This window comes from Cottoperca gobio, chromosome 6, assembly GCF_900634415.1.
Source record: "Cottoperca gobio chromosome 6, fCotGob3.1, whole genome shotgun sequence".
In the NCBI taxonomy this organism is placed as follows: Eukaryota; Metazoa; Chordata; class Actinopteri; order Perciformes; family Bovichtidae; genus Cottoperca; species Cottoperca gobio.
In genome coordinates this window covers 5,924,411-5,948,008 of record NC_041360.1, presented here as the reverse complement: position 1 = coordinate 5,948,008, position 23,598 = coordinate 5,924,411, and the positions used below count along the sequence as shown (strand labels likewise).

Below are 23,598 nucleotides of genomic sequence, written 5' to 3'. Positions count from 1 at the left end.
TATAACCGTATTTCATTAATTCTTTTCTCGTGTATTTTCAAAAATGCCATGTGGGCAGCTTTATTTATGTTTGAAGACACACATTTCATTGCATCCTGTTTCTGCGTCCCACAATAAATGAGTTTGAGCGGATCATGGCTGCAATCACTGCAGCCGTGTTCACCGCACAGTCCGGGCGTGACACGCTTCAGTTACGAGGGATGTCACGACTCACGAGAACCGACACTTTGGTACCAAGTCATTGCCAAAATTATGTAAACATGACAGTTTTCGTTTTCTGCAGGTAATGCTGTGCCCGGTAGTACCGTCAGAGATCGAGACTCACTATTGACTTGGACGCACCCTATTTGTTCCTTGATAATGCCACATTATGAACAGCAAATGCGTGTTGAAATCGGCAGTAGAAAAGCTAGTCAACGTTAGCTGTTAGCAGCCTTTGAGCAGAGGTTTCATTGCGTTGCACTATGGTGCGTTCAGGGTCTATTCAGTAAAAATGTTAACTGGTCAAATGTAAAGTATACCTTATCATGATCTGCTCAATTTCTTACAGATATTTTCACAACACTATAGAATAGATATTAGAGTGGGAATTATGTCTTGTTTAACCAAACTACTATGCAAACGGTAATAAAGGAGTGTGTGTTTAAGTACATGGTATTTATTGTTTGTTTTTTACCGTGGTATGGAATTGGTATTGAGAATCGTGGAATTTGACTGGTATTGGTATTGACTACTACATTTCTCTATCAGTTACCATCAACTCTCTGCAGATGCTAATCATTTCACTGTACTGGCATGTGGGCGATTAGTGCTGATCTTTTTGATTTTGACTGTATTTCCAATGAAGCTCATTTGAATAGAAAATGTATGCATATCACCTTTAAATACGTGAAAATAGCACAGGAGCACCAAGACACTATTTGCTTGGCAGCACCAAGCTTTCACATTTGTGGGTGCTTTGAGAGTTACAGGGTTTCTGTTCAGTTGTGCAGGTTTAGCTGCAGCAACAGCTGTGCAATCCTCGTGTAAATTCAAGCCTTATTGTTGATGAAATTAAATGGCTGCAAAAGGGCTCTTTAAAATGCATAAATAGTGAAAAGGACCACAACATGACATTTAATGCAGAATAGTCTGTAATCTGCAATAAAGGTGTTCTAAATGTAAACTTTAGTTATGACTTATCTTATTTTTGGTTTATGATTCTTACATCATATTGGGGATATATTAACGTGAAATACAGAGTAACTTGGTTAATATGTATTCCTGTTCATGTGATTATAATACGGCAGTTTAGTCATATAATTTCTGCAATTTTCTTCACAACGTAATGCAAAATGCAGGAGAGGCTGGACAAATTACGATAAAATGATTCTCCATTTTACTAGGGTCAGACGTTTTTGCAAGTTTCGTTTTGAATTCCTTATCATTGCAAAGGTCTTCACTGAAAGTGATGTACTGAACCGTAATACATAATGTTATCTATACAATTATCCCAGTGGTGCCATACTCTGTGAACTGGCACTACCTTCATTCGGTTCAAGCATATTCAAATAAACAACAGGTTTCAACTGGAGCTCCTCCATCTTTGAACGCTGATTCCTTTGATGTTTGACTGATTTTCTGGTCCAGTATTTATGATAACACAATAGCCTGCATCATTCACTGTGAGGATTTGGTATTTATAAGTTAGTGTTTACATTCACACCAAGCAATAGTGATGAGAAAGAAGTAACCAGACAAGTCAAATTATTATGTTGATTGTACAGTAAAATCTATCATTAAATGGACACCATAGAAAAATACTTTGATAGCATCCATCCTTCACAGGCTGTGGGCTCTGCCTTGTATGTCTGACTATAAATGTTCCTTCTCTCTACTCTGAGTGGGATACGATCAGAGCTGTTTTAAACTAACTACATTCCTAAATATTTTCTATTTCAGTCTGGGACAAGTTTCCATGTGTTTGACCAAGGACGCTTTGCCAAGGAAGTTCTGCCAAAGTACTTTAAACACAATAATATGGCGAGCTTTGTTCGACAGCTCAACATGTGTGAGTACACTCTTCTCTTCTCTTCTCTTCCTTCAATTACAGTATGTATTTATACTTTATGTGTGTGTTTGCTCGTATCTGTGCGTGTCTAGATGGTTTCCGTAAGGTGGTGAACATCGAGCAGAGCGGTTTGGTGAAGCCGGAGAGAGACGACACAGAGTTCCAACATCTGTACTTCCTCCAGGGACATGAACACATGCTGGAGCACATCAAGAGGAAGGTATGGAGACACACACACAAATGCCCACATACACAATGTCTCAAAGACCAACTGATCAGATGGTGTCTCAAATTATGTAGACAGGCTTTACATTTATCGAGTTGTAGAAGTTAATTTGGGATTGTGCAACTGAACTGAACTTACATTGACATTAGAAGCACTGATGTTTATTGGATATTCATCTCGAAACACGACCGCCTCTTTCAGACCTCCACAGTATGTGGAGAGATGTCAAAGAGCCATGTTTAGTTAATTAAACTCAGCTAACTTGTGATTTAAGTGGAATTTCAGACAGGAGATCTAAAAGAGTACCAATCTAAAAAGAGATATATATATAAGGGACACCATTAACCCTGTGTAGGCAGACCGCTCTGTCTATAGCAGTCCCTGGTATGGATGTAATGGAGATTCATGACTTGTGGGTTTTACTTTCCTTTCTCTCTTGAGTGAGAGTTTGTTGGTGGAGCTGCCTCCTGTAAAAAGTTTACGGTTTGTAAATTGTAAATCTTTATTTGAATGGCATTGGATGAATGTATTTTCAACATAAACCTGCCTACAAAATATTTCCTGGACAGATTTCTATGCATAGGTGCGTAAAAAGTAAAATCATTTACAAACATTACGATATATGCTTGCCACTGTAGTTATAGTGGCTTGGCCAATCTGCCGCCTAAGGCCTGAATTTGTCTATAGGACACAGTGGTGCTTTGAGCTAAATGCTAACGTCAGCGTGCTAACATTCCCAAGCTGATAATGCTAACGTGCTGATGTTTAGCAGGTATAATTACAATGTTAAAATTCACACCAAGGGGGACATGAATGTACCAAATGTCTTGACAATTTCAAAAAAATAGTTGTGAAGACTAGAGGAAAAGTCAGAGGATCACCAAAGTCAAGACTCTCTGAACAAAATGTTAGCAATTTAACCAAAACAGTTGTGAGACCAAAGTGGACAGACTGACACTGCCATCCCGAGAGCCACGCTGCTAGTGTGGCGAAACTCTCCACTGAGTAAATTACCGAATTAAGCTGTACCGTGTGTTCAGGTATCCATAGTGAAGAGTGAGGAGACCAAAGTTCGTCAGGAGGACCTCAGTAAGCTTCTGTATGAAGTCCAGCTCCTCAGAACACAACAGGACAACATGGAGTGTCAGATGCAAGACATGAAACAGTGAGTATAAAGATGTTGTGTGTGTGCCATGACTCCACATGCCCTGAGCAACTGCCCCAGATCCTCAGGGACCCCGAAAGTCCCACTTTCAATTTGTGTCACGTGGTTTTATGTTGTTTGGTTAATTGCTAATTTATTTAGTAATTTGCAAAGCTAGTATACACAATCGACTAACACAGGTCCTGCATTATTTCGATATCTTGAGGCCCTGTCGTGTAGGGGAACCTAAAGTCTAGTTAATATTTGAATCTGCTATTTATAACTGTACTTAAGCCTGCATTCTTATTCCATTATCTTACCAGTACCTGGAACAGGACACCCCCACTAACACAGCCCCTTTTGTAGTGTTTTCGCACAAGGCTGTACATACCCAATGCAAAGAGTGCACAATGGGGGGGGGGGGGGGGGGGGGGGGTAGTTGGTGAGGGGGTAAAAGGGGCCCTATAACAAATGTTTGCCTTTGGCCCCCTTACAGTTTAAAGCAGATATTGTGTGAAAGTTATGTAAATAATAAATAAAATGACAGTAGTTAGTATTCATAATAACAAATCTCAAAAGCTTGTTTGATTTGACAGTTTCCACTGAGTAGCCTCACTATGACTACAACTTTGTAAGGTTTATTATCAATGATGGCCAATATTTTGTTTATCTTTTGTAAAGACAATACAGTTATGATGCATTATAGTTTACATTTGACTATCTATATTTCCTCTTGCTAAGTTGAAACAAATCATCCAGTGGATGAACTGACTACTTTTTCTCTAGTCTATTGTTGCTGAACATAGATTCTGTGTGTCTATTGTGTGGTGGAGCTGCTTTGTGCGCAGTATTGTTTGCTAATGAGAGGAGAGAATGTTCACCTGCTCACCTGACTAACACACACACACACACACACACACACACACACACACACACACACACACACACACACAGACCAATAACGACATTCTTAGAAAGGATGACCAGATGTGTGCATGTGGACGTGGACAATGCCCTCTCAAAATATTCTACCACATACATTTGTTTTAAGTATTTTGTGCACACATGATACAACTTCTCCATTACTAAAAAATATATACTAGTTATAGTATAGCGCAGAAAGAGAGAGAGAGCTAACAGCTGATTTATCAAGCTCTTTTCTCCTCAATTCCCTCTCAAAGGACTGCTCATGTACATCCTAGAGAGTTTGTCAGACAATCTTCAAAGCACAGACCGGTCCTTCCCAATATCCCAGCCTGGGACTGCTCTCCAGGCATTACATACTTGTGACAATACTCCTGAGTATCCTCCTTGGGAATTATCCAGGTGGTGCTGAGTCATTTCACAGTGGAAAAAGCGTCTTTACATCTTACAACTGTGTTGAGGTAGCAAGAGAACTAAAGTAGGGGCAGTATATAAACACGTCTTTTCTGCCCTCTGTATAGTGGAGTGTAACAGATACAATAAGCAGACAGGAAGAGTAAAATCACACACACTCTTGTGAGGAACCCATCTGTATCGATACTGTCGTCTTATGCTGCAGAAGTGGATGAGGGTTATATATCCAAGAGCAGTGGGGAGGGGAGACTCCACACACGTCAGTGTCAGGCTAGAGGGTGATACTGTCCAGTGTGTGTGTGTGTGTGTGTGTGTGTGTGTGTGTGTGTGTGTGTGTGTGTGTGTGTGTGTGTGTGTGTGTGTGTGTGTGTGTGTGTGTGTGTGTGTGTGTGTGTGTGTGTGTGTGTTAATGCAATGATCAATAAGTCAAGTATACAGGCACTCAGAGGGAGCGCAGATCTCAAGGCCGTTTCCATAAGTGAAAAGTAATGTGTGTGTCCACCCCGTGATTTGGAACCACTGAAATTAAATAGGTTCTTCCTTGGCCCATAAAACTTGGGCCTGAAGTTTTTTTCCGTAATCCTGCTGACAAACAAACAAACAAACAAATAAGCCAAACCGAAAACATAACCAGGTGATGATACAATAACAACAACAATATAAAGTTCATGCTGATATGTTTAATCTTTTAAGAGGAGTGCAGGGTTGAAGGGGAACTCCTGCAGGAAATCTGTTAACTTGCCTCAAGTGATGTAACTTGAGTCAGCGAAGTGAGTTTACCAGACCTCTGTCGCTCGCTCCTCATCTCTGCTTGAGGGTAACAGTTATAGATTACAGTTTTAGAATTCAAGGCCAAAATTGTGAGGATGAAAAGATTTGGAGTGAATTAAACAGTTTTTCAACAACCTCCCCTAACATCTTCCCTGTTGTTCGCAGGCAGAACGAAGTGCTGTGGAGAGAGGTGGTCTCTCTGAGACAGAATCACACACAGCAACAGAAAGTCATGAACAAGGTCAGTGTATGTGAGTGTGTGTTTGTATGCCATGAACTATAAGTCATATCTGTCAAAACAAGTGGGACACTCTGGAAGAAGTCATACAGTCATTGTTGTGGTGGAGGGAAATTAAATATGTAGATCATTTAAAATAAGTTAATGTAAGAAGTATAAGCACATTCTTAAAAGCAACATAGAATGGCTATGAGATGGATGATCGTGGAAGGAAACTGTTATAGTAAGAGAGGGTACATCACACATATGTTGTGTTTGATTTGTGCTTCATTTTCATTTGACTAGATTGATTTGATCGAAGTGTTTATGGTGAACACTGAAAGAAATCTAGAATGTTTATGTTTAACATTAAGTTTAAAACGTCTTTTTAAAAAGGGGAAGTATTCACTTCTTACTCTTTTTGGACATGAAATAATAAACTATGTTGTTTATTTAGAGATTGCTCCTTTTGTTTGCTGGGTATTTTTGCTTTGTTTTCTTACGTATATATAGGCCTATATATATTATTTATTTGTTTATTTTGACATATTCAAAACAAAACTAGACTAAATCTAAAGCTGAAATGTTCAGCACAGCCCAAACACTGTTACATCGGAGAATATAAAGTCTGTATTCAAAAAAATAACGTTGGGAAACTGGTGGGAACCTGACCCGATTCAAGCCCGAGGGAATTTTGAAATAGTGTGTGTGTGCGTGTGTGTGTGTGTGTGTGTGTGTGTGTGTGTGTGTGTGTGTGTGTGTGTGTGTGTGTGTGTGTGTGTGTGTGTGTGTGAGAGAGAGAGGAGGATGCTGATTCATGCTGTGCTTTTTCTCTCATTGCCAGCTGATTCAGTTCCTGTTCAGCCAGATGCAGTCCAACACACCCAGCACTGTCGGACTAAAGAGAAAGCTGTGAGTACATGAACACATGCGCACACACACACACACACACACACACACACACACACACACACACACACACACACTGGAGCAATCAACAAAAGTGAGACAAACAGGGCCACAGTGGGGCAGAGGGAAGGGCTGGCTCAGCTGACAAACTGAACAATCTAACTCAACAAGCACTGTGAATGGAGACAAGTGCTGAATCAGTCAGTCAGACACACACACACATTTACACACAGGGAATGCAGAGCAGAGTGCATGACCCTGCTACAGCCTGTGTGTGTAAAATGCTGGTTCAGCTTTGCTGCGGAGTGTGAACAAGGCCGACATGAGAAAGGAAAGGCATGCTGAACCACAAAAGTGCTATAGAAAGACATATGTCAGAGTGTTACCTGGCAAAGGTGCAATTTTTACTCTCCCCGCTCATTTCCTCTCACATCTCCACATGAACTATCTAAAAAGGCAAAAAGTGCTCCAAAAAAACAAAGTCTAAAATACTCCACAGCCATGCCATGTGTAAGGCTGATGTTGCTAAAAGAAATCAGCAGCAAATACTAATGTGTTCACAATGGCAATGTTAACATTTGTTATGTTTTGCAGGTATAATGTTTACCATGTTCATCATCTTAGTTTAGCGGGTTAGCATGCTAATATTTGCTAATTAGCAGTAAACACAAAGTGCCGTTAAATCTGATGAGAATATCGTTAGTTTTGAAGGTAATGTACAAATCCAGCCATGTTGCTAGCTGCTAGCAAGTTGGTATTCAGAGGCAGGGTAGTGAAGTAGAGACGAAACATCTATACCATTCAGCAGCACCTTCAAAAATGCTAAAAGTAAACTAGGCAGATCTTTGCCCAACAAAGTTTCCATTGCAACAGCTTAAATTCATTAATGAATTACTACTTTGATGATGATGCCCTGCTGTCATTGACGATGTAAACTGTAGCTGGTATGAGTCCAGATGTGTAACTGATAATGTTTCCTCCAGGCCCCTAATGTTGGACGATGGCTCTCCCAGCCCTCCTGCCTCCAAGTTCAGCCATAACCACCCAATGGAGGCCATGCATGAGCCCTTCTACATCCAGTCGGTGAGGAAATATTAAATTGATACACCTAACGTTTACCACTGTGCTTCATAACCTCTGAAGTCCAGTAAACATATATCAAATGAGTAAAATGACCTTATTTTTGTTAGTAATGTTTTTATACCAAAAATAATCTCCTGTAGAACTATTAGTGATATGCAGCCATTGTGTCAATACACAACTATAATAAGTAAGCTACGATGCTGCTGACACGTTCAGCACAAATGGTGCTGGCAGCCACACGCAGTAAACATCAACTTTGAAGTTACTGGCCGGCCTTTCTAAGTGCTTCTAAGTGTTGGGGTTTTAAATGCATCGTTCCTAAAACACAATATATCATTCAGCAGTTCAAAACATTCATTTTAATCTGTTCTTCAATCATGCCATATCCACTACATCACAGTGAATATATTATCTGGACAGAATTCTTGTCTTGAGTCATCAGTCCAGCTCTTATGCTGTATTTCCACTAGAGGGAAGCAGAGCACGGTGACAGGTTAGAAGGCCCATACAGTACAGTACCTTGTTGCAGGCCGTACAAACTAAAGCCTTGGGTTGAAGCAAATTATTCTTTTTGTATTCTAGTTTGTAAAGAACAATCACAAATATTGAAACATACTGCCTTTCATTCTGATATATTTTTAAGCATTCTTTTCTCCCCCATATGACACTGGCATGACCATACATGTCACCTGATAAAATGCAGATACTTGCAGATATATTAAGAGAAGAAGACAGACAAGAGCAAACACACATCACAGTCATCTCCTTTTCTTCCTCAGCCATCCAGTGATACTGCTTCCTGCTCTGCGAGTGGGCTGACAGGAGGACCAATTATATCTGATGTTACTGATATGTCTCAGGCCAGTATGGCCCTTCAGATGCAGCCTGATGAGGCCAGGTAAGTGATGCAATATGACATTACTATTGGCCATTTTAATGGTAACCGCCACAATCAGCTCTGCATCTATTGCAGAATCTAATAACCATTTTCTAGGATATCGTGAAGTAGATCATGGATATTGGCAGTGTTGGAAATAATTCATTGTTTTGCAATTTGCAGGTAAGTCCCAAGTCAAGTTCTAAATTCTAAACTTTGAGTTTCGAGTCCTAAACAAGTCATAACGTGCTCTTCATCAATTGCATGGTTCTCTCCTGCAACTTGATTGGATGCTTTCAGATTGGTTCAACCAACGTAGATCTGGGGAACAAAATGTTGCCTTGTTGGGAATGAATAGTGTTAAGAGATGAGCGTGATAGAACATATCACAGTAAACAAAACTGACCCTGTTTTAATGTTTTCTTCACCCACCTTATGCTACTGGTAGTTAGTTCTTGACTCATAGTATTTGACTCCACCCACAGGGAGAAGTGCATGATGCTTATCAAAGAGGAGCCTGTGAGTCCAGGAGTGAGAGGAGGAGGGAAAGGAGGCAGTGTAGGGGGAGGAGAGGCCATAGCGTTGAGCTCTTCCTGTGAGGTGTGCTCCTCAGAACCTCCGGTCCTCCCCGTCGCAATGGTCCAGTCTGTTCTGGAGGGGAGGGGCTCTGTGGCTTCTATGGTGGAGAGAAGGAGTAAGAGACCTGCCATGGACAGGTGGGTGCTCACACAAGATCACAGGTGGAGACACGCATAAAGAATGCAATGTACACAAAGATGTTTGTACAGTAGTGAGGAAGTGGCCCCTGTGTGTCTGTGTTTATATATTAAGTATTAATGTGTGTGTGTGCAGAGTGGAGGTTTCAGATGCAGTTGAGAATGTGGACATGAGCCTGGAGGAGCTGCAGCAGCTGCTGCTCAGGAGCCACCAGCAGAGTACTTTGGAAGCTGGGACCAGCGCTGTAATGGATGTCAGTAGATCTGTACTACACCTATAGAAACACACCTGCAGCTTGTTCAACTGGGATTGAGATGTGTCTGATATTTAAAATGTTAAACTGGTAGTTGTATCTGCATCTCCTTATACAGGACACAGTGGCCAAATGTTTTCTCATATTCCTTCCCTCTCAGAAGAAGAAGAAAACAAAAAGAGAGAGAGCAGAGAGAGAGAGAGAGACGAAGAGAGAGAGAGAGCAAGAGCGAAAGAAACAGAGAGACCACAAAAACGAAGAGACAAAAAGAGAGAGACAAAAGATAGAGAGCAGAGAGAGAGAGAGAGCGAGAGAGAGAGAACGAAAACCAGAGCAGAAACGAGAGAGAAAAAAGGAGAGAGCCCCCCCTATAGATAGAGAGAGCGATATCGCGAAGAGCGAGAGAGATAGAGTCCGAGAGAACTCAGCATCTACCCTTACCATAGCGACCCCCCTCTATCTCTCTCTCGACCCCCCTCTCGCTCTTCTCTCTCAATCCTCCTCTCCCTCCTCCTAACTACCACCGACCCCCTCTCTCTCTCTCTCTCCCCCCCTCTCTCTCTCTCTCACTCTCTCTAGCCCTTCAGTTTAAGCCTTCCTCTGACTGAGTGGAACTTCACAGAGATGGAGTCCAATCTCAAATCAGTAAGTCATATAGTGTGAGAGCTGTAGAGCATGGGGAGAGAGCTTGGAGAAGGATGATTTGTGTGATGATGGCAGCTTTTCTGCATAACTACCTTACTATCAAACCAAGATGTATGAATAATGCACCCTTACTTATATCATTGCCTATTGGTATATAGAGTAAAATAGACGATAAAGCAGCATATGATTTGAGTTGCTACCTTTTCATTGACAGGTCGCTAACACGCCGTTGTCGGGTTTGGGTGCTCTCCGAGTTTTCGTCTTAGAACTTTAACCCTTTCACAGTGGCGTCAGTTCATGAAAGTAAATTGTAACATTTTGGTCGCCTAATGTCTTATTCATTCAGCATTTGGTTGTACTTTGCTCCACTCTCTCTTGGCACTTCTGGTTCCAAAAACTAAGACGGCAACGGTCAAAATGCCAAACTCGAGGCCTTGCCTATTTCCACATCCAGCAGACACAGCAACATTATCTTTCATTTTGAGTTTTGGTTGTGTCCTCCTGGCAAATGTATGTCATATATTTTTTTCTCTCCTTTTATCTCTGTGTTGGTCTCCACCAACTCATTAGAAAATAACTTTCTCTTAGGCTGCTAAATGTTAAACAGCTAGTCGACTGCAGATTTAGTTAAAAACTTCTGTGGATTTGTCACTATAAGCGACACCTGTCACTTTACACTATAGTTAATAATTTGATCCATTGTTAAAATAAAGACATTGATTATAGTAGCTATCCTATAATTCCCTGAGCAGTAATTTACTCATGTCCCATATCAAATGAATAAGGGCGGACATCTCCCTAAACCGTCATCCAGAGTAAAAAGAAAAACTCATGGGACTACATGTATGGACGTTCTGCTGCAGGTCCAAGGATTATCAAACACTGCTCAACATTTACACTATTCGACATAGTTCAAGTTACCATGGCAGCAATCATTTTATCCTCAGTTTCCACATCTGCGAAGTAATCCGAATTTCAAAATTAACTTTAAAAATGAATCTACCAGGAATGTGTGCTTGCAAGTTTTTGCGGCATGCCTGACAACCTCGCAATGTTTTGTCAGAGCCCTCTGCGCCACGACACCTGCTTTGCCAACACATGATGTGTTTAACTACGTAAACAAAACTGACACCGATCAAGTGTGGAAAAGTTCCATGAGGTACAAGTTTCCAGCCAAACTAGTGATTCTACACACTGAAGCTGAGACTGAAGATGAAATTGTCCAACGTGACTCTTGGATCAAGGATCCGATAAAATACAAACATGGGGTTGGCAAAACATTCTTCCCCCACACCCCTCTTCAAAGTTTGCCCACTGTTAAACCTTAATGCTAGCAAAGTAATCAATAATGTAATTGAAGTCTAATTTCCTTGCCACCTTGCAATGAATAGACAGGATGCCTTGACAACTTGTGGGGCTTAAAAAGCGTCTCATGCGGCTCACCTTGTGAAAAGCTCTATCACCACCTCCAGCTGTTGCAGGAAGAGTACAAAACTAGTATACAGCACTTGCTGTATACAGCAAATGCTTTGCAGCTGCATTTTGAAGATTGCTTTTAACATCTAAAGTGGAGAGAAGTTAGGTGGGAAATAGGTGCCATGCAAATGCATTTTTAAACTGGTTTAAAACCATTGAAGACTAATCCATATAAAATGTGTCCTCATCAGTGACCCTGAATGTCAAATAGCAGCTATTTCCTTAAAAGATGTCCAAATCACTGATTATGCTGTTGCGACATATAACACTGTGTTGCAAAACACAATGGCTCTCTCACACTCATCTTTGCCTGTCTTATCGTGATACTGCTCTCTTCCTTTCGCTTTTGTCCGCTTCAGGTTTGACTGGCGCTCTTATAATTACGTCATCTTGTTGCACTTGTTGTCTTCTTCTTCAATGGTTTAAAAGCACCTGACTGACGAATTATCTCCACAAACTGTTAATCTTGATGAAACAACTCTTAAATTTTGCTCAACAGTAGTGGATGGAAACTTGTCTTATTTTCTGGCTTGTTGCAGTGACTTCCTGTGACTTCCTGCGCCCAGCCCAACCCCCTCATAAAGCCATACAATTGTAATTTTTACATTGTATGGATTAAACAAACAAGATAAGATGTGGTAATCACTGAGCTTTATGCTAAATTAGGCTAATTGTCTCCCGGCTCTAGCTGTCCACGGACAGAAAGCAAAAAAAGAGAATATATGCTTTTCCCGAAATGTCAAACTATTCCTTTCAGAACATGAGAGGCCAAAGGTAAGCGCCCAAAGGATTTTTTAGTACCATTTTCTAATACGACACCATGTATCGAGGCTTTGACATTTGTAACTAATTACTTCATTAATGTTAATATATAATTTACTAAAATTATAAGCCATTAATAAGAGAAACTTTTGGGTTGCCAGGTTGTGGAAAATCCATCTTGCTGGTGAGTCATTAATAAAACACAATCGTAAAGTAGCAGTCATTAAAAATGCTGATGGGTTTCTTTACTTCTTATCTCTATAAACAGACTCTGCATTTATATCCAAAAATATCTGCGGATGCGGAAGCCTTTCGGTTTCTATTTGTAGTCTGTTGTAGTCCGAATAGTATTGCCCGATTACATTTGAGGTAAACAGTGCGTGGAGAGCAAAAGAGGCGGAACGTATCGACCAAAACGCAGTCTAAGAAGTCATTGGCTATTGTCTGACGATGACTTAGAATTGTATTGTTTTTATTTTATTAGATTAAAATTTGCTTGTAAACTTTCTAATTGTGAAATAATTTGGTTGTGGACGCCGTCTCTCAACGCCATTCTCACGTCTCAATTTGCTAATCGGAATGTAAATAATTGACACTGAGATCGACGGCCGATGGGTTCCAAGCTCATCTCCTAAAAGACCATTAGGTCTGTTTGATAAATGTTAAGAAGTCTATGATAAATGGTAATAAATTATATTGTAATATGTTTTATAAAATATACATGTTTATAAAGTCATTGAAAGGTCATGAGCTTTTTACTTTTTAGTAGGTTGGCAGTTGTAAAATGCTATATATAGTAAATAGTTACTAAATCGATTGCAAACCTTTGTCAGAAGGTCAGAGGTCTGCCTGATGAACTGCAAAGTCATAATTTGATTCAATTCTGATTCAGAAGGCTGTGATGTCTAAAAGGCAGATTTATTGACGCTGTTTGGTTATGTTCTGACGTTCAATACTACTAACAGTTATTAGAGAATGCAGCAGGTTTTTCCAGTTACAGTCTGTGTGCGCCTTGTTGGCCCCATGTTCTGGTAATTCATCATACGATCTGTGCCATTTACCCAAAGACATTCTGTAACCATCTTAAGGAGTTATGCACTGCTTGAACATCCTTTATATGCTCATGAGGGATAATCTAATATAGGAGGCAATACAATTAATTGGTGCTTTCACTGAATTTGTTCCAATCCCATTACATAATCCTCATTTCTCTGGTTGACTTTACATAGTACTCATCAAGAAATGACTTGCCTTCACAACGTCTCAAGTGGTTCAGTCACAGTCAATCACTGACCCTGTTTACACTTGGTTCCGAAACGTGTCTTTAGCGACCAGATCACAAGTGGACAGCACTAAATACAAGTGTAAATGACCTCCAAGACGCATGGTAATCCAATCACTCCAACCACTTGCTGAGGGGGTCTGGGATGCATTTGACCTCATATCTTTTGCAGAGTAACAACTACGGAAAACACATCATCTCTCTTTTTGTTCATCCTATTTCTAATCTTCTGTTAGTTCTCAGATCACGTTGCGTTTGTCAATGATCTCAGAAATTTTTGAAAAGTCCATAAAGATATATTACGAGTGTGTGAAACATCTTTGGCGATTTGCTTTGTCTGGGACACGCCAAGGAATAGACCCAGTGTGTTTTGGGTTTTTTTAGGGCCCTGATCTTCTCTGGCCACAGTCCTTGGTCAAAAGACAAAGAAATATGTCCATCTTTTTCAATACTCACTTCTTCCTCATGCTCCCTGTCTCTCTCTCCCTTCATCCTCAGCTCCTCATTACTGCTGCTATTTCTCTTCCGCCTTGTCTTCCTCTCTGTAGCCTGACTGAGAGACACTTCCCCTCAGAGACACCAGACACTGCAGAGCACATATACCCAGCAGGAACTGTTGACAAGTAGCTTAACAGAAGTACTTTAATGCAAGAGGAGGTGATGGTCTAAAATTGATTGATTGCAAAATAGCCATCCAATCTTTTAGGTTTGAACAATCCCTGGCCACATTGCTGGATGACCACAACCAGGCCTCACCTCCTATATTAGCAAACTAAGTGTAGCAACAAGTGCCTCTTATCTGGCAGGTTGCCACTATTAAAGGTTATGTCTGGATCATGAATCGGGGCTGCGCCCACGTCATTTGTTTTATTTTTTTGGAGACACCAGGAAGCATCTTAGACATCATCCTGGATCCGTCTTGATCACATCATGTTGTATTTTTACTTTGTTGTTTATTGTCAACACACGTCATCTTTTGCACGTCTGTCCCTCCTGGAAGAGGGATCCCTCCTCAGTCTCTCCCTGAGGTTTAGAAAATGTTTCCCCCTTTAATTATGGGGTTTCTTTTGGGGAGTTTTTCCCTGTGCGGTGCAAGGGTCTGAGGACAGAGGATGTCGTATCTTGTACCGTCTGTAAAGCACACCGAGACAAATGTGTAATTTGTGATATTGGGCTATACAAATACACTTGATTTGATTTGAAGTGCTGTACCAGGGTCAGCCCAGCTTCTGTATGAGAGGACAAGACTTTTAACATCACATACAGTAACCATTTAGTTCTGCTGAACGAGCACATGATGAGCATGTTTGGATATGCAACATATAGATAGAATAGCACAAATGTTCTATAATTTTCTTTAACGTTATGGTCATGGAGCACTAAATATGTGTGTTTTTTTCCCTCACAGTACATGTTCCAGAACCAGGAAGCGGAGGCTTTTCCAGCTTCTGGCTGTGAGGAACAGTGATCGATTTGTGCTGTGGACTGTCTTTTCTGAAGTGGAAGGTAACGATCTTGTGACTTAATCCTTTAGTGAAGTGGTCAGTTTTTCTAGACCTGGAGGACATACTAATCTTTTTTTTATCTCAGGGCTAAGTCATTAAAAGGATAACACTGACGGTATTATATATTTGTTAATGTCAACAAATCTCATGAAAACACCAATGTGTTAGTCTGTCTTTAAATACTTTATGATTTCCGCAGTCTGTATGTGGAATTTAGCTCCAAGTTACTACTGAAGTTAAATAGGAACCAATGGTTTCCAACTGACTTATTTTTAATTATTGAGGAAATATATACAGGTCATGGATAAAAAAGAAAAAGGAATAATAATTACCCCAAACAGCAGGGCACTGTAATTCTTACAGTTTGTTCCTCAAACAGCAGTAAATAGCGCATTTGTTGGGGACTATTTTCAGCCGTGGATTAAAAAAGATTTGTGCACCAATCATTATTTCAGCAGCAGGACAGTGTATGTGGGACTGACTCAATCTATGGTCCTGTGTTTATGGTAGCAGCTGTAATGTAGATCATTCAGCATAATAGTTCAAGAGCATTAAAGGTTATATTCATAGACTTTTCAAGAGTGTTTCAATACAATACTCATACGCCATATGTATAACGACAGAGTTATTGGTCGCTGTCATCATTCCTTATGTCCATGCTGTCCATTAATGTAAAAGATACAGGACAAAATCTCTCGTAGTTCCAGACAAAAGAGAATTCTAAAGTTAAGCTGAAGCTTAAATGAGGCTTCAATCTGAATTACACAATACAAGTTGGTATATTTCAGATTGTTCCTCTGGATAGTCTCACTTCCACAGCAGAGAGATACATTATGTTATTGGCATGTAGGTTTGTTTGCCAGGACAAAACACTGCTAATAAACTGGAACACAACTGCGGGACAAAGACTCCCTTTTTATTTAGAACTGCTACAGCCACATATTAGCTTTGGGTGAATAAAGGAAAGCCTGGACTGATGCTGTTTATTTGTGTTGTGTGCACTTTGTTAAACTAACAACAAACTAATTATTAGGAAAATTAATAACAACTCCCCAGGGCTGTAAATCCATTACATTACTGAGCAACACTCCTAAATCCTCACATGATGAAAATAGTTTGCCAAGTGTAGACTTCCCTGTTACATCTTTATTTATTGCAGTTTACTTTCCGGTTAATACGGACAAGTTCTATTTTTGTAACATCAGATTGGTCCTTTCAAAATAAGATACTTAATTTTAAAGGAAATACTAAAAAGGGTTTATGCTTACAAGTCATGAAATTATCCATGCATGGGGGGTCATTTACACTTAAAGTGGAAACGGACAGCTTCTCAACTTCAACCCCCCCCAGCATTTCCAAGTGGTAGCCTGTTACTGTTGGAGCTACCAACAGCAAGACACAATGCATTTGCTTTCAAACCAACATAAAGGAGACGGTGATAACATATTTTCTGGCTGTTGATTCTCATATGAACAAGAAGATCGATCTACTGATTCATATATCGTTAGCAGCCTGGCTACTGTCCAAAGCAAGAAACAACTAAAAGTTCTCAGTTCTTTGATAAAGGAAGAGTTAAACACCCGGTAGAATTAATAAGTGGGCAGGTTTTGTTGCTTACTTACTGATAGAAAGCACATTTTCTATCACTCTCCCTCTTCGCCTCCTTTGCCTCCTCCTCTTTTGCCAGGTACAGTTTACACAGTTAACATTACTCTGGTTGTTCCGTCACCTGGGAATAATTACTGTAAGCTATTTTGCTATTTTGCTGATTTGCAAGTTATTTTGTTGATTTGCAAGTTATTTTGTTGAGTTGAGTTGCTATTCACAAAACGCTCTTTGGTTGACAGTGATGGTACTGTATATGTCTAGGGCTTCTGCAGACAGAATTGCAAATTGAAAGTGAGGCCTGCAGGGAACCAATCTAAATGTTGTAGTTATTTTACAGCCATTACAATGCGCAATCAACATATACTTCATCGGAGCAACAAGGACGGTAGATTTTGTCCAGTATTCTACGTTAGGAAGGGATCACTTCACTATCCATATGGAGAGGAGAGATGAATGCAGCATCCTGAACATGCACATCTGGTATATAAGTTTCATATAAAGACAGACTTGAAAAAACCCAGACCTATCCTTATAATTAAATAGTAACGACTCATCTGTACCTGTGTGGTCTTGAATGAGTGCACTATTATATTTGTTTAAGGAGAAATGAAAACTGCACCCTCAAGAAAATAGGGTTTTTTCATTCAAGAGTTGCAGACTGTTCAGTTACCCGTTGTTTTTCTCATCTCCTTTCCTCCAAGTATAACTGCGCTTGCCCACAGACTTACTCTGTGATATCTTCTTGTTTCTCTCCTCAGGCCACAGAAGCTGCTGTTCCCCTCCTTATTCCACTCTGCATGGGTTTGATCTCACGGCCCAACCAGGCTGTTTCATACACAAGACTTTACTTTCTTTCTTTCTATTTACATACCTACAAAATGCAGCAAAGCCTTTATCCTTATATTTCCAGGCCAGCTGACTGCCAGAGTCAGCCACCAGGTCTGTGGGCATGACTGCTGCCTGCTTGAAGAAAGACGCTGGTCTAAGTTTTTCATAGTTAAACAAACAAGTGTGTTATGACATAATTATATCTAGACTCCAGTTTTAAGCCAGCTGGATGCAGACAGTGCATTCTTGGCTCCAGCACTTTAGTCTTTGTGTGAGAGGGAGTTCCTGCTTGTGGAAGTGACTTTTTCTTCCTCTTCTGTATAAAGAAGCTATTACGGATGTACAAATGAATATTTTTTATTATTTTATCCTAATTACAAAAATACTGTATTCGTATCCAAGAGAAAACTTTGGCAAATCTTGGGGGCCGATGTAGCATACTGTATATTATAAGTTATGTGATTTATTTTTCAGTCTGTGTAAGGGTGTTGACAATTTAAGGGCTCCTCATATATTTCATGCATTTCAAATCATGATGAATGTGTTGAGATAGATCTGAAGTGAGTTAGACTTCCGTGATATGAAAGGTTCTTCTAGCGAAATGGATTTAAGCCACTCTAAAATCTGATAAGAAACCTTTAGTTTTTTTTAAGCATATCATAATAGGAGGTTTTACACACTGCAGCACCCATCTAATGTATGATTGCACAGGCCTGACATGTAGCTAGAGACTTAGAGTTACTTCTCTTCTGTCCATTTAAATGTGAAGTTTAAAGGAAATATTAAAAGATAGACTTCTCATTTGACACAACCATGAACACCACTGCATTTTTGCACAATATGTATCACTAGTTATAGTTCTGACAACAGGTCATTTATTCTCTGTTTGTAGATGACCAACACGTTGTTGCTCTACACATGCATGTCTAAAAGAGAGACTGGCCTCAATAACAAGGTTTTTCAAAACTCGAAAGCAAAAATGTAGTCTCGGAGACATGATGTCTCTGAATGTTACTACTGTTTTTATTTGGAAACAAAGGCCACATGTTGAGTCAAGCCTTGACTGTGCATAGAACATAGAAACCCTGAGACAAAGTCAAGACAATGAGATGCTACTTTTCATACTTTGTAAAAAAATAAAATACAAAATAAATAAAAAAGAATATTCAACTGTCTAGGAGCCAGTCTTCTAAAGGATTTTATTATGGTTGACTGCGTTTCATTAAATGTATGGTGGCGTGGTTATTTGAGAACGGAGTCGGTTGTAGAACCATGAATACCTGCTTGAAGAAATCCATATTAATTTTCTGGATTACAAAAGATAATCAATAACCATTCGAAGTAAAATATTAGTCCTCATCACTGGTTGCAGGCAACAGTTTAAAGGGTTAACTTATTGATAAATATTCCTCTGGGAAACTTCCTAGAGATGAGTTGAATCGTGCAATACTGTACAGAATTGTGAGAACTCACAAAATTGCAATACATGGATGACCATAGGAATGTAGGAAACAGCAACTGTGAGTGGTGGACTGGAACTCACCATGGTGAGATGCACTGCAGAAGGATGATGTTAGCATGCGAGTCTAAAAGCCCTGCAAGCTCTTTACTCTGAGTCGGACAAAAGCTTCAACGTGTAGTTTCAGTTTTAGGGAAACGCACACGTGCTATGCTTCAGCTTAGCCTACGGCAAAGCTACGGCGGCTATGTGTGTAGCTCTGTAGCTAAACTGTAAACCCTTAATGCAGAACTACACATCCAGCTTTAGGAATGCTTTTTTTTGCACAGAAAAGCTGGACATTTGGTCCCCTCTGTGTATCCAAAAGGCTGATTCAGGCCAAAAAGATTTGAACTGACTGAACAACCAGCCAACCAGACACGGCGCTGCTGGCGAGGCTGAAAGGGAAGCGATTTGCATTAACTTTTTGAAAAGGGCATTGCATTAGACATTCTGAATTCATAATGCTGTAACTTTGCATTGCGATTAGCTACAGTGTGATTCTGCAAAAACTAGAAAAGCAATTCCTCTGACATAGACATGATTACAACGGAGGGGTTTGTTTCTGCGATGCGCTCAGAAAAACTTGCTCATAGCTGTGTTCATATTGTGTAGATTTACAGAGATATTATATTGGATTTTCCAAATTAAAAAGCTAATGCAAACTGCCCCTTGCAGGTTAACATCTTTAGGGCAGACGCTCCTTCTTTGTGCATACTTTGGGGAGAAGGGAGAAAAAACAAGCTGTGGTGTATAACAAGTGAAATTGCACTAAAAATCACAGTTGTATGATATTTGAGAGTATACAGTACATTTTAGACATAGCATTTATTCTTGTTCCTCATGATAATATGAGTGTTAATGATTTTTTTTTTTCAAGGAGTGATGAATACACACATTCAGTTGCTGTTCTTAATTTATTCTGTTTTCCATTTTAATCATTTGCACTGGAAATGAACGGATGTGTGTTCAAATGACATTTATGCTTGTCAGGATTGCATATAGATAAGGAAGTATTTTTGTTAACTGAGTGAAAAGTTCTCTGCTGTAACAAAGCCTGGCATCCCAAAAGCACTTCTTCACTGCCAATGGACAACAATACATCAGCATATTAACATATACAGTATATTAACAAAACATGGACAGCAAAACCCTTTCTTGTTACAACAAAGTGCACCTGCTTTCAATATAGACACACAGGCAACCTTAGTGCTTAGATGTGTTTGAAAGTGGGCCACAACCTGCTTAAAATGTGAATAGTTTTTTGCAAAGACTAAAGTGTATTGTTACAGAGAGTCAAGAAAATTGAACATGTATTCCACCTGTGTATCACATATTTTAAGTTGTTAAAACAAATAAAAGTGAAAGAAAGAAGACTAAGATACATTTTTGATTACTTCCTTTGAATTGGTATTTGAATTGTTGTAGATTTACCATCTGCAAATGCATTTCCTTGTGTTTACGATTAACAATGCGATGTCCATCTCAGCAACTGTGACGGGGGACCGCAGCCCGGTCAAGCTTCATAAGCAATGCAAAAGTAGTTAACTACAGTAGTAACTGTTCTTAAGTAAATGAATATGTGAAGCATAGCAGCATTTACAAAACTACAGTAACACTTGAAGTCAATTTTATTGTGAGACTAAAACATTTCAGCTTCTGGCCTTCATCAGATGACGCTCATGAATGGATGTATAAAGTAGCCTATTGATTATATAGGATTGCATTTCCTTATACTGTTGCCAAGAGCATGTATACATTAATAGGATGTGGTCTAAGGATCGACCCTCGTGGAACCCCTGATAAAGTTCAGCAGCAGAACATTTAAAACGTATTAACACATTTCTCTGATTCCATCCAGCTTTTCTACTTCTAAGTATTTTTTGTACAACTGTTAAATCCAAATCCAAATCCAGCTTCTGCTGTGGTTCTATGTTGTGTTTAAACTGCCTGACACATTCTGAATGGTGTCATTAATGTAATAAATGGTTCAAGATAACTGCCTTCACCTCCATCATATAAAAAACATGTTGAGGATACATTTCCCCCATATACGCTACAGTCAGATTGTAGGCCCTACAATCTGACTGTAGCGTATATGGGGGAAATGTATCCTCAACATGCCACAGCCTACAATGTAAGCTGTGGCCTACAGAGTATATCTGTCTGTGATATTCTTTGTCGGCTATTTTCCTTCTCTGTCTTTTATTCCTTTAGTTGCGTTTTCATTTTACATTATCTATATAGCTGTTGCTTTAACTCTAATGTACAAAACCCATTTTTGAGTTGCAATTCACAAATAAAGTTATTTTCTTCAAATGATGTCTGAGGACGTACAACAGACTCTGAGGTCTGTAACAACCAGCTCACAATGTCTGGGGGGAATAGGTTTCACGAAACATGTTCACATAGGAATTCCAATTATCTCCTGTCCTCCATGTGACATTATGTATGTGATACATTTGGACACATACTGACTTGGACTTGACCGGGGACTTTGGCACAGACTTGTGACTTGTATCACAATGACTTTGACCTCTAATGGATGAACACTAGCTGGCAGCGTGGCCGTTGGGAACACATTGACACATCTTTGATTTGCCACCTGGCAGTGTTGTCACTTTGATTTCTTTCCAGAAATGTAAAATGTTCTAATATTCTGTAACCACTGTTTGTTGCTTCATGACTCAAACAACACAAAACATGTATGGAGACCTTCTCGTGCATTTTTAGAACAAACGTTCCTTTCCACAAAATATGAAATCAAAGTGTCAATATGTTTGGAATAAGCTCCACCTACATTACAAAATAGTGTTTTGAATTTATGATTTATATGATTTTCATTTCAAAATCATATAAATTAGGCACAACTACTTATACTGTGATTTACACATAAAACCTTTAAGAATAACACGATATGTGTGTACACAACGCACACACACACACACACACACACACACACACACACACACACACACACACACACACACACACACACACACAGGAAACATAGCTGCTATAAATATCATTATCTCTCATCTCGACGTGTGTGTCTCTCAGGTTCCCTTTGTCTCGTCTTCTCCGCTGCTCTCCAGTTACGCCTCTGATGTAGCACATATTCCATTTGTGAATCCTGCAAATTAGATTTCAGCCCTTTTACCCAGCCATCAATCAAAGAGTGTAAAATGGTTGTCTGAAATGTTCTCACAACGATGATGTCAGAGAAAATGTTGCTTTCTCGGCACATTGCAGCTGCAGTCAGCTATGAAGCAAGATAAGTGCAGTTTCCCACAACAAGGTTAGACTCTGTGGAAAAAATCTGTTATTCCTTCTTGTTTAGTTCTTTTAAAAAGTACAAATGAACAGAGCATTTTCTTGTCTTGTTTTTAATGATTCTAATCTTTTTGTTGTAGTTGCTGCTGCTGTTTAATGTTTTTATTAAATCAACCTTTCCTGAGGTCAGCCACATTGGCTGCTGTTATTGCTGCTGTTTATATTTACTTCTTTTAGAAGCCTATTATTTATCCTAAAATGCTGCCATTCATGTCCACACACAGCATGATTCACACAACAAAACCTTTTTTTCTACCACCTTAATATTTCAAATATTTTGCTGGAGCTAGAACATGGCAAAATATGTATGTACAGTAGTGCGACTTGAAGATAGCGTTGTCTAAAGTTAGCTGGTTTAGATTTGATAATATCATAACTAAGCAGTTAGAATCTCCTCGTTTACACAAGGACTCCAATTTATTTTATTTTATTTGTGTTATTCTTGCAGTTTTTCATGTTATGTAACCCGCTTGTCTGGCCTTCATGTCGTTACATTTATGACATTTAGCTGATAATGGTTTATGATAAGAGAGTCAATATATCTCAAGAACCTCTTACACATGCCAAAGTTGTGCTGGATGTGAAACCTGTGAAATATGGGATTATGTAGGCAGAGGTTAGGATTATTTCCCTTCATCTTCTTCATTTTGAACCTTGAGGGATCAATCTTTGAATCTTATAATATAATTTATGATCGGACGTTGGTTACAATTCATGCTAAAATCTACTAAACATTTGTGAAAATATCACAGAATGGCCACAGTATTAAACCTGCGCTTTTATTTGGCCACTAGGGGGCAGCACACAAACTGTAAATACAACAGTATACGTTTTTTTGTATGTATATCTGCAATAATAATTTTCAAACTAACAAACAATAGAGAAGTGAAGCGACAAACAATTATAAACATTCTGAATATCTTTCATCCGTTTACTTTTTAAATAACTTCTTACTGGCAAGTATCAATAAAACTGATTATTTGGTATATTTGGTATAAAATAATAAATGTTATATTTCAGAATCTAACTATTAGTCCATGTATTAAAGATTTAAATTCTAAGGTCTGTTGACTGAA

At 39.3% G+C, this 23,598-nt stretch overlaps 1 protein-coding gene across 1 annotated transcript; it reads left to right on the top strand.

Annotated features, from left to right (window-relative positions):
• Positions 1 to 204: 204 nt before the first annotated feature.
• On the top strand, positions 205 to 20,976 carry hsf4 (heat shock transcription factor 4). Its single transcript, XM_029433297.1, has 13 exons — positions 205 to 283; positions 1,942 to 2,050; positions 2,143 to 2,270; positions 3,317 to 3,441; positions 5,695 to 5,770; positions 6,591 to 6,658; positions 7,639 to 7,738; positions 8,518 to 8,636; positions 9,101 to 9,331; positions 9,468 to 9,585; positions 10,165 to 10,230; positions 15,159 to 15,256; positions 17,622 to 20,976. The coding sequence occupies exons 2-12, from the start codon at positions 2,020 to 2,022 to the stop codon at positions 15,216 to 15,218; spliced, it is 1,122 nt and encodes a 373-aa protein (XP_029289157.1). The 5' UTR covers positions 205 to 283; positions 1,942 to 2,019; the 3' UTR covers positions 15,219 to 15,256; positions 17,622 to 20,976.
• Positions 20,977 to 23,598: the final 2,622 nt, after the last annotated feature.

Bases quoted from the DNA above. Each gene is read 5' to 3' on its own strand.
- hsf4 (XM_029433297.1), top strand. From the start codon at position 2,020: ATGGCGAGCTTTGTTCGACAGCTCAACATGT. The intron at 2,271-3,316 runs GTATGGAGACAC...CCGTGTGTTCAG, and splicing joins TGGAGCACATCAAGAGGAAG to GTATCCATAGTGAAGAGTGA. The intron at 3,442-5,694 runs GTGAGTATAAAG...TGTTGTTCGCAG, and splicing joins CAGATGCAAGACATGAAACA to GCAGAACGAAGTGCTGTGGA.